The sequence below is a fragment of the Salvelinus alpinus genome, chromosome 3, assembly GCF_045679555.1.
Source record: "Salvelinus alpinus chromosome 3, SLU_Salpinus.1, whole genome shotgun sequence".
Lineage (NCBI taxonomy): Eukaryota > Metazoa > Chordata > Actinopteri > Salmoniformes > Salmonidae > Salvelinus > Salvelinus alpinus.
Genome location: NC_092088.1, coordinates 78175895 through 78190061, shown reverse-complemented (window position 1 = coordinate 78190061; position 14167 = coordinate 78175895). Strand labels below are relative to the sequence as shown.

Below are 14167 nucleotides of genomic sequence, written 5' to 3'. Positions count from 1 at the left end.
CATGCGTGCATACATTTTACGTATGGGTGGCCCTGGAAAGTATGTAGTACTCTGTCAGGAGAAGAGATTTCTAACAAAGGTGTTGTACATTAGTATAAAGATAATGGAGACGGTGGTGTGATACGCCTCTGCCTCTCTGTGCTGTCGAGAGACATTCAGACAGGCACAATGTCAGCTCTGTCTCTACCCAGCCATGTAGGTTCTCTGCACTACGGCCATTGTCAGTGGCAGTCACTTAGGCCTCATCCCCACAGATGCTTTCAGTGCTGCCCGGTACAATATAAAAGACTGATGGATCCATTCTGGTAGGCTAACAGAATTCAACACAATCGGTAACTGTTGGTACCTGTTACCAAATGATGCCTAGTGGTGCTTGATTGAATGAATACCAACGTACTTTACTTAGTAGGTAGAAATGACATGTAAATACCTAGTGATTTCTGTACTGTAAGCTAGAGTGCTAAAGTAATATCAGAGGCTGGTGCAGAAGTTAATGTCTTGGCAAGGCCACCAGGGGAGTGTTTCTGACAGCAGAACCAGTCTGTCACCCAGGTTAGGTACAGTTACCACCTGTTCACTGCTTAGACCAGGGTCCACCTGGCCTTACACCTCAGGAAGTAGAGGATTCATTGAAGTTTATATTGTATTTCCTGTCCCAGATGCTCACACTGAAAAGTACTGTTTTAGGCCAGGGGACTGCCTGGCCTTACACATCAGGAAGTAAAGGATTCATTGAAGTTGATATTGTATTTCCTGTCCCTGATGCTCACATTGAAAAGCACTATTTTGTGTGCCTTTTTCATATTTTTCTCCCGTTATGACAAATCTAGTGTTTTGTGGTCTTGTTGTACAGGTCCTGAACAAGCGTTGATATCTGTGTTGAAGTAGTGATTTTTTTCCAATAAAACAATACAATTTTTACATTTTCTGAAATGTTTCCTTTATTGAGAAGGTGTGACACAACCAGAATTGATACAAATTTGACCTAAAAAGGTACCTTATGAAATATGAATATGTTAACACATTAGGTGCATTTTTCTACATGTTGTCTTCGGGTTATCTTGGTTAGTATTTAGGGCAATAAATAAGTTTAAAAAAGACTAGTAAAGTTTTCCTCGAGATCATGCCATCCTTCACATGCCATTTTCACCATTGAACTCGAGTAACCCCAACAGTCAGGCAACGTTTCTGATTACATCACCATCCTTGCTGCCCTGGCAACAAGCTCCTCCCCTCACTGTCATCACATCACCCTATCTCCTAGCAATACCCTCACACCCACACACCCCTGCTCTGTGACTGGTTCATTTTCACATCTATAAAATATCACAACTAGCAATGGGTGCATTCGTAAATTTTACTCTGGAGTGCCAGAGGGATTTCGTAAATTCAGAGCGTTCCGCTCTCGGAGCGTTCAGAGGGCACAATGGCCACTCTGGCCGAGGAGTAGGGTTGATCCGAGCGTTCTGATCTCACAACAGCAGTCAAGCACCCAAGCTAACTGGCTAACGTTGGCTAGCTTGCTAGCTACTTCCAGACACAAATGAAAGAACACCTCACTCTGACCATTACTCGCCCTAGCAGAGCTGATTAGGCTGTTTTAATGTTATCCAGAGCGTTGGTGACTGTAACTGTGCTGCTGGTAACAATTTAATTACGCTTTTTATTACCGACGTTTACTGACACCGGCCATATTCAACGTGTTGAGCGTTCGTAATTGAATCAGTTATTCTGCGATCTGGCACACCCAGACGAGAGTGTTTTGAAATCGGAGTAGATAGCCAGAGTGAATTTGCAAACGCACCCTTTGATCACAGCTGTCAGGATTTGGGTGTGTACTAACTACCACGTTTGTCAGCGCTAACTGTACATTCACCACAATAACCCGTTTCAGGTGTGTTGATGTGGTTGCTCCACAAGTTCAACCTACAGAATGTCAGTGGCCTAATGACTTTGGTTAAAACTTCCAGTAACACTATATGAAAACGTACATGAATAAGCATTAATAAACTATTTTATAAACTATAAATTAAATACGTATTCAGTTATTCATTACAATTTTTACTCATGTTATAAGCATTACAATTCATGAACATTTACATTTTAATGTATAAAGCATTATAAGCAATTATAAACATTTTATAATGGATTATTCATGAAAGCCATTATAAACAGTTACCAAACCTCTTGTTAAACAATACAAAAGCCTCTGAATACTTTGCTGCAATAAAAATAAATTATTATCTCTCTATACACGAGAAACAATGGGAATACAATGTTTCAATGATTAAAAAGTGAAATGTTAGATATATATAGACCAGGTGATCGAACACATGCGTTGATATATAATTTTTACAATGTCAACCACAGGTGACCATACAATTCTTACTAATGATATTAAACATAGTATTGGCCTAATCTGCGCTAGTAGATTTCCAAATACATTACATATACTGCAAAGAATACATTCATTTATTCATTCATGATACATAGGTTAGGGGAACAATATTTACCTGGTCTAGGCTAAATCCACCATTCTTTAATGGTATATCCATCTCCAATAAATTGCATTGCAAATAAATCATACACATTCTGAATAAAAAGTGGGAAAAATCTAATTGATCAAGATTGTCAAATATGTGTTTCCCAAAGTCCATGGACTATTGCAACAGCATGCGTCCTCCTTTCTGCAAGATTTCGAAATTAGTTATTGTTCAATCAGAGTGAAATCTGAACATGGCTCAGGTAAGTAATGGTTCTACGCTTTGAACTTGAGTGATAAATTTGAACTTGGCTTTGGGTTTTACCAATATAAAAGGGCGGGGGAAACTGAGCTAGGTTACTGGTGTACTCAGATGATCCATCCCCAGTGCTACCCAAATGAACTACAGTAACCTTGCCATCCTGTTTCTTCCGTTTTTTTCCCTCCCGAATCCACAGCGGCGTTCAGCGAATCACCCCATCACTGGCTGAGACTGGGAGTCCTGCCTCTTTTCTCATTGGACTGAACATCCCAGAGAAGCTGTCAGCCCATGTGGCGTGGCCGGGGAGAGCAGGTCAGACATTTAAATGAAATAGAGAAAGGGATTCATAGACGCGAGAGAAATTAGAAGGGTTTGGCAGGGAACGGAAGCAGGGACACACACTGACACAGGCAAGCGCACTCTCAACGACGGAAGATAAGGGATTTTCGAGGAACATTTTGCTAACCGTTTCCTCACTAACATTTCGCAATCCTTTTGGTGTTTTCTACGGATATTAAAACACCTAACTACTGGTAAGTTGTTCTGATATTGCAAGAATATCAACGCTTTACCGATGTTAGCTTGCTCTAGCTTCTTCATCAAGTTAGCCGGTGAGATGCCCATGATGACCGGCATAGTAGAAATAAACATCAACGAACTCGAACTGGATTTCCTCGATTTCACTGATCTGGTTATTATCAGCTACACACTTCCTCGTTACAATGTTCATGCATTTTAGAGTTATAATAGCTAGCTGACTAATTCCCCAAACTAGCGACATTTTAGCGAGGATAACTATCTCAAGTTAAAGCCAATATGACTCCCAAGTGATGCGGCAACCTCTGCTAGGGCTAGGCTAGCAGTTGTCACTCTTGCTCAATAATAAAATATGTAGTCATCACTGCCTGGATGCCAAGTTAGCACGTTGTAATCAATTACTATTCACTGATGCCCTGGTTTTTCTGCTTGCTAGAGGGTTGTTTGCGTGTCTGGCCCTGGTCTAAATGTGGTAGCAGCACGAGATCGAGTAACAGGCTGCGTAGTTTACACTACAGGTCTGAGTAGTTGTGGAGGAGCGCTAAGGCCCAGTGATTATCTAGGCCTACTGTACATAAAAGGGTCATTAATAATTAAAGAAAAATGTATTTCGTTTTTTTCTCCAGCTGTGGTGCTGCCTGGGATGGTATTGAGTTGGATGCCTATTGCCTACCTTGTGAGAGACTTTTTGCTGATGCTAGCCTTTCTGATCCAATTTTGGTTCCATTTTTTTGCATGTTTGACATCTAGTCTAGTGGGAGCTGAGCATGATACAGTTTGCTCACCCTCTTACTGTAATCACACGATGAGCCATTTTACTGCAGACTAATACAGAGCAATACACAGACCAATATCAGAAATTGATACCAATGTTTGGTGAGCCTACCCATCCCAGTACCCTAGCTCTCTATACTCTCCCTGAGTGAAGGAGCTGGACTGGTGAGAGGCAAGAGAAGGCCCATTCTAAAGCCTAGGTGTGGAATTTACCATGCTGCAAGTGTGTATCAAGCAACCTTTCCACATGTGACCTAGCTGGACAAATCACCAACAGAGCTCTGTCCTACCAGCCGATATGTTGGGTGTTTCTCAAGATGTTCATGTTACAATACCTGGCATTTGCAGACTGATGACATGCAGTGCTCTTTAGCCCTCCCGTTGAGACCAGTATTCTAGGCACAGGATTAAATGTCCTGGCTTTGAGAGATGTAGTCTATAACTATAGTGGAATTAGTCATGTTGCTCTGTATTACCCTCCAGGTGTTTTTCAAGTGTTCTAATATATAGCCTAAATTACAAGTTGAGTCAAGTCGTATACCGCTATTTGTATTTAACCTATTTAACTAGGGAAGTCATTTAAGAACAAATTCTTATTTACAATGATGGCCTACCAGAAGGCAAAAGACCTCCTGCGGGGACAGGGGCTGGGATTTTTTTTTTTTTTTAAATAGCATATAAATATAGGACAAAACACACATCACGACAAGGGACAACATTACATAAAGAGAGACCTAAGACAACAACATAGCAAGGCAGCAACACAGCATGGTAGCAGCACAAAACATGGAACAAACATTATTGGGCACAGACAACAGCACAAAGGGCAAGAAGGTAGAGACAACAATACATCACACAAAGCAGCCTATTTGAGGCAGGTGAAACTATCACACAAGGTATATGGCCTAGATTCTAACACATTGTATCTTTGATAGATTGTCATCCATACAGATTCATTGTCATCCGTACAAGAGCACCAATATTATTTCCTGGGACAGATTTTGGTCTGTAGCATGTCACTCCCTCATCAATTGAGTTATTCAATTAAACAACATGGCTGTGGAGGACGGAGTGAGACTGCGGGAGAGAGGGAGACCGAGACGGAGGGAGAAAGACGGAAGCACCAAGGGACAGGGAGACAGAGAGAGAGAAACACCCACAAGGGAAAGCTGTGTGCGGTGTTATCTATGGCATGGTGCCACTGTAGTTGTCATTGTGTTGCCTCAGCTAGGCCTATATCCAACACATGTAAGCAATCAAGGCCCTGCCTCACAGTGATGTGATCCAGGTCAGGTAGATGATAATCCCTAATAATCCCTTAATAATCCCAGTAAACTATTTACAAACCTGCTCCTACCCATCCCTCTGGCAGGAATGGGGATCAGGAAGAGGTGTTTATACTCTATTGTCACGGTGACTGCTGTTTAGAGTGTAGCCTATTATTAGTGAGAAGGCTGCTTCTCTGAACTAAATGGGAAAGATGTGTTGAACAGGCCTCTTCTTCAAGCGCAAGGCCTCTTCTTCAAGCAACTGTTCACCTACAGCTTCTTGTTTAGACTTCTCTCGTCCATTGGATCTTGATTAGCCAATTTGTCTGTCTATTGTGATAGACAGGTAATTGGCTAATACAGCACACACACAGCCTATACATCAGGGATCATCAACTAGATTCTCCCGCAGGCCAATTTTTTTCTTGAGGGAATGGTTGGGGGACTGGAACATAATTACAAATAATTTCGGCTTCTTACGGTCAATTTGCAGTTTACAAACAGATAATGTTTGACTAAAACAATCATGTCAAACCTTGCTTAAATTAGTATACGATTTGTGTCTCTCTATTATGCGAGGGAATGGAATAATTGGGAAATGATTTCCAAAATTAAAATCACCTTTTTAGTCCTTTATGTCCAATAATAAAATATTTTTTGGGGGAACCCTGCTATACATAGTAACAAAGGAGTGGAAAAAACCATTCCATCTTTCACTCATCCTCTTCTAATTATCCCCTATTTTCTCTTGCTTGCTCGCCTCTCTGTCTCTCTCTGTCTCGTTCTTTCTGAGGTGTGAGAGTAAGGGGACCCAGTGCCTTGGCAAGAGTTGAATAGGTTCCCATGCAATGCAGTTCTCAGACCTGTGTGTAGGAATGTGTGTCCATTTTGGCTGCTATCTGCCCTTTGAAAGCCAAGATTAGTATTTTAACTGGTCAACTATTTTCTAAAGAGACTAGCTTAGGCCTAGTTCTTTTCATTTTAATCCTCCTAAACAAGTTATTTTTAATTTAATTTCACCTTTTATTTTTTTTACAGGTAAATCAGTTAAGAACAAATTCTTATTTGCATTGACGACCTGTCCAACAAATCATCTATAAACAATTACACTATACACAGAGTCTACAAAACTTTCTATGGCAGACTGACCAGATGATCCCTTATTGATGTCATTTAAATCCACTTCAATCAGTGTAATGAGAGGTTTTTAAGCCTTTTTTTAACCTTTATTTAAGGGCAAGTCAGTTTAAGAACAGATTCTTGTCTTCAATGACGCCTAGGAACAGTGGATTAACTGCCTTGTTCAGGGGCAGAACAACAGATTTTTACCTTGTCAGCTTGGGGATTTGATCTAGCAACCTTCCAGTTACTAGTCCAATGCTCTAACCACTAGGCTACCTGCCGCCCCTACGCTCTAACCACTAGGCTACCTGCCGCCCCTACGCTCTAACCACTAGGCTACCTGCCGCCCCTACGCTCTAACCACTAGGCTACCTGCCTCCCCTACGCTCTAACCACTAGGCTACCTGCCTCCCCAAATTATCTGTTTTTAAGCCTTGAGACAATTGAGACATGGATTGTGTATGTGTGCCATGAGGGTGACTGGGCAAGACAAAATATTAAAGTGCCTTTGAACGGGGTATGGTAGTAGGTACCAGGAGTACCGTTACTTGCCAAGAACTGCAACGCCGCTGGGTTTTTCATGCTCAACAGTTTCCCGTGTCTATCAAGAATGGTCCACCAAAGGACATCCAGCCAACTTGACACAACTGTGGGAAGGAACATGGGCCAGCATCCCTGTGGAAGGCTTTCAACACCTTGTTGAGTGCATGCCCTGACAAATTGAGGCTGTTCTGAGGGCAAAATGGGTGGGGGGTAGACGCAACTCAATATTAGGAAGGTGTTCTTAATGTTTTGTACACTCGGTGTACATTCATATCGCACTGCATCTCGCACGGCTATTGGTTGATTGCTATGTCATCCTGATACTCTTACTGATGCATGACCACAGCTCACAGGAAGCTGACTTGAGCGTGAGATGTGCAGATGTGTGAGATATGCAGGCATTTGTCCGAGGGTCAGCAGTAACACAGCTGCTCTATTTACAACCCTGAAATGACTATTTATAGTAGCCCTAACCTCTATCTGAATGAGTTTGACTGGTTCCTGTTAATCTTCTCCAAGCTCTGTTTTTACATGACCATGTGCTCTAGGCTTCTAGCAGAATGTAGGCCTAGCCACATCACATTTGAATGACAGCACCGCTTTGTACTGTTGGCCGTTTCCACGCCAGTAGGAGTGGAAAATACACTACATGACTAAAAGTATGTGGACACCTGCCCGTCGAACATCTAATTTCAAAATCATGGGCATTAATATGGAGTTGCCCCCCCCTCAAATCCACTAATTTGAAAGGGTGTCCACATACTTTTGTGTGTGTGTGATATATATATATATATATAACTCAGCAAAAAAAGAAACGTCCTCTCACTGTCAACTGCATTTATTTTCAGCAAACTTAATGTGTAAATATTTGTTTGAACATAACAAAATTCAACAACTGAGACATAAACTGAACAAGTTCCACAGACATACAGTATGACTAACAGAAATGGAATAATGTGTCCCTGAACAAAGGGGGGGTCAAAATCAAAAGTAACAGTCAGTATCTGGTGTGGTCACCAGCTGCATTAAGTACTGCAGTGCATCTCCTCCTCATGGACTGCACCAGATTTGCCAGTCCTTGCTGTGAGATGTTACCCCACTGTTCCACCAAGTCACCTGCAAGTTCCCGGACATTTCTGGGGGGAATGGCCCTAGCCTTCACCCTCCGATCCAACAGGTCTCAGATGTGCTCAATGGGATTGAGATCCGGGCTCTTTGCTGGCTATGGCAGAACACGGACATTCCTGTCTAGCAGGAAATCTCACACAGAACGAGCAGTATGGCTGGTGGCATTGTCATGCTGGAGGGTCATGTCAGGATGAGCCTGCAGGAAGGGTACCACATGAGGGAGGAGGTTGTCTTCCCTGTAACGCGCAGCGTTGAGATTGCCTGAAATGACAACAAGCTCAGTCCGATGATGCTGTGACACACCACCCCAGACCATGACGGACCCTCCACCTCCAAATCAATCCCGCTCCAGAGTACAGGCCTTGGTGTAACGCTCATTCCTTAGATGATAAACGCGAATCCGACCATCACCCCTGGTGAGACAAAACCGCGACTCGTCAGTGAAGAGCACTTTTTGCCAGTCCTGTATAGTCCAGCGATGGTGGGTTTGTGTCCATAGGCGGCTTTGTTGCCGGTGATGTCTGGTGAGGACCTGCCATACGACAGGCCTACAAGCCCTCAGTCCAGCCTCTCTCAACCTATTGTGGACAGTCTGAGCACTGATGGAGGGATTGTGTGTTCCTGGTGTAACTCAGGCAGTTGTTGTTGCCATCCTGTACCTGTCCCGCAGGTGTGATGTTCGGATATACCGATCCTGTGCAGGTGTTGTTACACGTGGTCTGCCACTGCGAGGACGATCAGCTGTCCGTCCTGTCTCCCTGTAGCACTGTCTTAGGCATCTCACAGTACGGACATTACAATTTATTGCACTGGCCACATGCCTAAGGCACGTTCACGCAGATGAGCAGGGACCCTGGGCATCTTTCTTTTGGTGTTTTTCAGAGTCAGTAGAAAGGCCTCTTTTTAGTGTCCTAAGTTTTCATATCTGTGACCTTAATTGCCTGCTGTCTGTGTCTTAACGACCGTTCCACAGGTGCATGTTCATTCATTGTTTATGGTTCATTGAACAAGCATGGGAAACAGTGTTTAAACCCTTTACAATGAAGATCTGTGAAGTTTTTTTGAATTTTACGAATTATCTTTGAAAGACAGGGTCCTGAGAAAGGGCCATTTCTTTTTTTGCTGAGTTTATATAGTTCCTCTGTCCAGTGTCTGTGTTCTTTTGCCCATCTTAATCTTTTCTTTTTATTGGCCAGTCTGAGATATGGCTTTTTCTTTTCAACTCTGCCTAGAAGGCCAGCATCCCGGAGTTGCCTCTTCGCTGTTGACGTTGAGACTGGTGTTTTGCGGGTACTATCTAATGAGCTGACAGTTGAGGACTTGAGGCGTCTGTTTCTCAAACTAGACACTCTAATGTACTTGTCCTCTTGCTCGGTTGTGCACCGGGGCCTCCCACTCTTTCTATTTTGGTTAGAGCCAGTTTTCGCTGTTCTATGAAGGGAGTAGTACACATCATTGTATGAGATCTTCAGTTTCTTGGCAATTTCTCGCATGGAATAGCCTTCATTTCTCAGAACAAGAATAGACTGACGAGTTTCAGAAGAAAGTTCTTTATTTCTGGCCATTTTGAGCCTGTTATCGAACCCACAAATGCTGATGCTCCAGATGCTCAACTAGTCTAAAAGCCAGTTTTATTGCTTCTTTAATTAAGCAGCACGACAGTTTTCCGATGTGCTAACATAATTACAAAAGGGTTTTCTAATTATCAATTAGCCTTTTAATATGATACATTTGGATTAGCTAACACAACGTGCCATTGGAACACAGGAGTGATGGTTGCTGTTAATGGGCCTCTGTACACCTATGTAGATATTCCATAAAAAATCTGCTGTTTCCATCTACAATAATCTTTTACAACATTAACAATGTCTACACAGTATTTCTGAAAAATGTGATGTTATTTTTAATGGACAAAAATATGTATATAAAAAAAAAAAACAGCAAGGAATGCAGGTGTAGAAGCACGGTGGCTAGGAAAAACTCCCTAGAAAGGCCAAAATCTAGAGAGGAACCAGGCTATGAGGGGTGGCCTGTCCTCTTCTGACTGTGCCGGGTGGAGATTATAACAGAACATGGCCAAAATGTTCATAAATGACCAGCATGGTCAAATAATAGTAATCACAGTGAACAGGTCAGGGTTCCATAGCCGCAGGCAGAACAGTTGAAACTCGAGCAGCAGCACGGCCAGGTGGGCTGGGGACAACGAGTCATCATGCCAGGTAGTCCTGAGGCATGGTACTAGGGCTCAGGTCCTCCGAGAGAGAGAAAGAAAGAAAGAAAGAGAGAATTAGAGAGAGTATACTTAAATTCACACAGGACACCGGATAAGACAGGAGAAATACTCCAGATATAGCTGACTGACCCTAGCCCCCCGACACATAAACTACTGCAGCATAAATTCTGGAGGCTGAGACAGGAGGGGTCGTTATCATTCATGTCATTATACTCCCTACTGTGCTCTCAAATATGCAGTATCTGTAGATTCTTAAAGTCACATTTATTTAATATTACTAATATTAATGTCTCAAAAGTACCTTTTTTTAGATTTAGCTTATTTTTAGACGATGTTTAACGATATACTCTCTAAACACGTCAAATTTCCAGAGTGGCTCTGTGGTACTTTTAATGATATGACCCATTTTATATATAGAAATGTACATTATAGTTCATTAACCAATCACAGTCCTCCTTTAGGATTGTACATTCAGCAAATCACCAGCAGAGGAAGTTCGCTTTGAATCAATTTTCCATTCAATGTGTTGGTGGTGCTCATAAAATGTATCATACATTCAGAATTAGCAGAGTGCCCACTTGTAGAGTATATTGTGCCAAACAATATGTCTTTAAAAGGAACAAAATCAAAAACTGTAGATATTAATGAGATATTAATATCCCATTATTTTAGTGGGGAAAGAAGTATGGGGGGGGGCACCCTCCGGAAGTTGGAGAATTTGGCATTTTGTAACACCCGAAACAGCTTTTTTCTACAATCTAGAGCCATAAACATGCCTAATTCTATGTAAATTCCTCTTTAACTGTTCAATTATCATTTTAATGAGGGTGTCATTCTGACTGTTGTAAATCACGCATTTCAATATACTGCAGCAACATGCCAAGGATATTACATCCAAATTACAACCCAGTACATGGGATCATAACACGCATCTCGACAAGCACATATCATGGCATCATAATTAATACACACAAATATCATGATGTTATCATAAGGTGCCAGATAACATAAACCAAGTCTATTTCTGTGTCTTACGCACCTTTTGATCTGTCTGTGTCCTCCTGACTGGTGGTTCTTTTTTCAAACTAAATCTGCTTCTCTGCTAACATCTGTGTAAAAGCTTGAAAGGATGTGAGTCTTATTCAGTACGTTTAGTAATTTCGTGCTATTTTGAAGTCTAGCAACCTTGCCAGCAGGCATGCCAGCTAAGATAGTTAGACAAGCTACTCTAACTTGATTGACAGCCTGAAATAGCTTGGTAGTTAGGTTCCCATCTCCCAACCTCTACTATCTAGCTGGCTAGCCAAAGCCAACTTCATAAAATTGCAATGGTGGCTAGTATTACAGACAAACATTTATTTATCAAAAAGGAGTCCTGTCCATCACCAGCAGCTGAAATCAAACTCTGTGTGTGTCACTTTACACTCTCTCTCTCCACTGATGATACTGTCTGCACGCACTAGAGTATCTAGTGTCCTGCCAAGCATACCTTTGGTCCATGGAGCACCTTGGAAGGAACCACTAGATAGAGAGAAGAACCCACTTACTGGGGGGGACTCTTTGCCTGGTCCAGTCATTGTGCCCCCTCTGCAAAATACCGCTGACAGATCATTTTATAAATTATTATGATCAAATGTGGGCTTACAAAATGAAGTTTAGCAACAATTTTTTTTTTAAACAGGACATCTGAGGAGCTTGTGCCCCCTATGAGCGTGACACCTCTGTTAATATCTTTTAATGTTGAATAAATTAATGTGAAATTGTATTTCAGAATCAAGACTTACTCCATATTTTAGAGCACACTATAAGGAGTATAATGATACCAAGACGTTGTCTGTGCCATGTATGGTTCATAGGGTCATACAGGAGGCATGTATAGGTCTAAAATGACCCCTTTCGTCATGGATTTTGTCAAATGGTTTGTGATACAAATGTAGAAAGTATGTTAAACATCCTTCCTCACAAATGAAGTTCCTATGTGAGAATTGCCGGAACAATCTGCGATACCAAAAATATTTTCCGTTCCTGCTGGTGTGGAATCGACCGTTACGTTAAATGGGACGCTGTGGAAGGAAGGGGACTCTCTGTTCCATTCTCATTTTATTTTGTAGAGTTATCAGGGGAAGGTAGATATGCGTCAGTGGACTGACACACACACACACACACACACACACACACACACACACACACACACAGCCAATCATCTGGTGTTGTGATAAGATACTGCATTCACAGCAGCCAATTGTTTTATTTGACCTTTATTTAACTAGACAAGTCGGTTAAGAACACATTCTTATTTACGATGATGGCCAAACCCTAACCTGGACGACGCTGGGCCAATTGTGCGCCGCCGTATGGGACTCGAATCAAACCAGGTTCTGTAGTGACGCCTCTAGGACTGAGATGCAGTGCCTTAGACTGTAGCGCCACTCGGGAGCCACACATTAAAAGCACTTTCCCATCGGGCAAGTCAGGAGCATTTTTTTCTGTTTTTGGTTGCCTTGGTGTTAATTAGCTATTTACCTGCAGAAGTTGCATGTATTGCCTGCGTTTCACTTAGACATAGACAAGGAATCAGAAAGATCACTATTGGAATTCTTTTATATTTTGTTTGTCATCAGTAAAATACATTCTTAGAGCAGGCTCAACTCTCCTGTCTTCACTTTAAACGGGAGGAACCCGAAAGATCAGTTTTAGGCTACTGGAGGTAGGCTCAACTTGTTCGACAGCTCCGTTCACTTGCCCCAGGCAATAAGGCAACTGGATACCTGGTACCTTGTCAACCCTACTTCTAACTCTCTCTCTCTCTCTCCCACAGTAACCCTTCCTTCCCAGGATGGAGGAGATTGTTGTAGCAGGGATATCGGGCCGGCTTCCTGAGTCGGACAACCTGGAGGAATTCTGGGAGAACCTCTTCAATGGGGTTGACATGGTAACAGAAGATGACCGACGGTGGAAGCCAGGTGAGCCCCTGTGACCTTTCCATGACCTGGACTATTATGACCCACGAACATCAGACTTGTTGCTGTTGTTTATTTCAAAATCCTTTGAACTCTGAAAGGACTCCCAACAAGTTTTGAAAACCTGACACACAAGCTACCTTGCATCCCAGTGTTCTGCTCTGTAAACTGATGAGTAGCTTGTTGTATCATGATGTGGGTGTACTGCCTAGTCATGGATGTTGCATCAACCACATGACAGGAAATACTTCGCTTCCCTAGAAGAACATTCTGATCAAAGACCTGGTTAGCTGTACTTTGCATCACCATCAATGTCGGCAGTTCAATGAGTAGAATGTTGAATGCTTCCTCCACAGGCTTTACTGGTCCATTCAGTCAGTGCCCAGCACCCACTACCCACATGAAGTAACCCACATGAACACAAATGAACCCTGGCTAGCGCTGGTGGCCATTAGCTGTAAGATGAGCCTTTGATGTGTGAGACTGAGAGAGTTGCTCTGTAGTCTCTGAAGGAGTTTTGTGTCTGTCTGCTCTGCTGCCGTTGCTTTTCACCACCTGGCTGGGCTGTTGGCACTGCTTCTCCTTTGTGGCTTGGCTTGCTTAGATTCTCTCTCTCTCTATCTCTCTCTCTCTCGCTATTTCTCCTCTGCCTAATTCACTCCCTCTTTATTTCCTCTCTCTTGTTCTGCCTTTCTCCCCATCTTTTTCTTCTTAGCCCCGTCTCACCTCCGTAGCCGTCTCTCTCTCGCTCTCTCTCACTCCCTCGCTTGCTTGATCTGTCTCTCTCCTCCTCTCTTTCCTCTCTGTGAATAGCACCTCTCATCAGTCAGTGCCTGGCAACCAGCTAAAGCTCGCATT

General features: G+C 42.6%; 1 protein-coding gene across 1 annotated transcript in view; it reads left to right on the top strand.

Annotated features, from left to right (window-relative positions):
• The first annotated feature begins 2905 nt into the window (after positions 1–2905).
• The window catches only part of LOC139571394 (fatty acid synthase-like), a 48520-nt gene continuing 37258 nt past the window's right edge, over positions 2906–14167 (top strand). The window contains exons 1-2 of the mRNA XM_071394214.1: positions 2906–3277; positions 13168–13312. Coding sequence (XP_071250315.1) covers positions 13186–13312 — 127 coding nt within the window. The 5' untranslated portion in view covers positions 2906–3277; positions 13168–13185. The remainder of the gene's footprint in view (positions 3278–13167; positions 13313–14167) is intronic.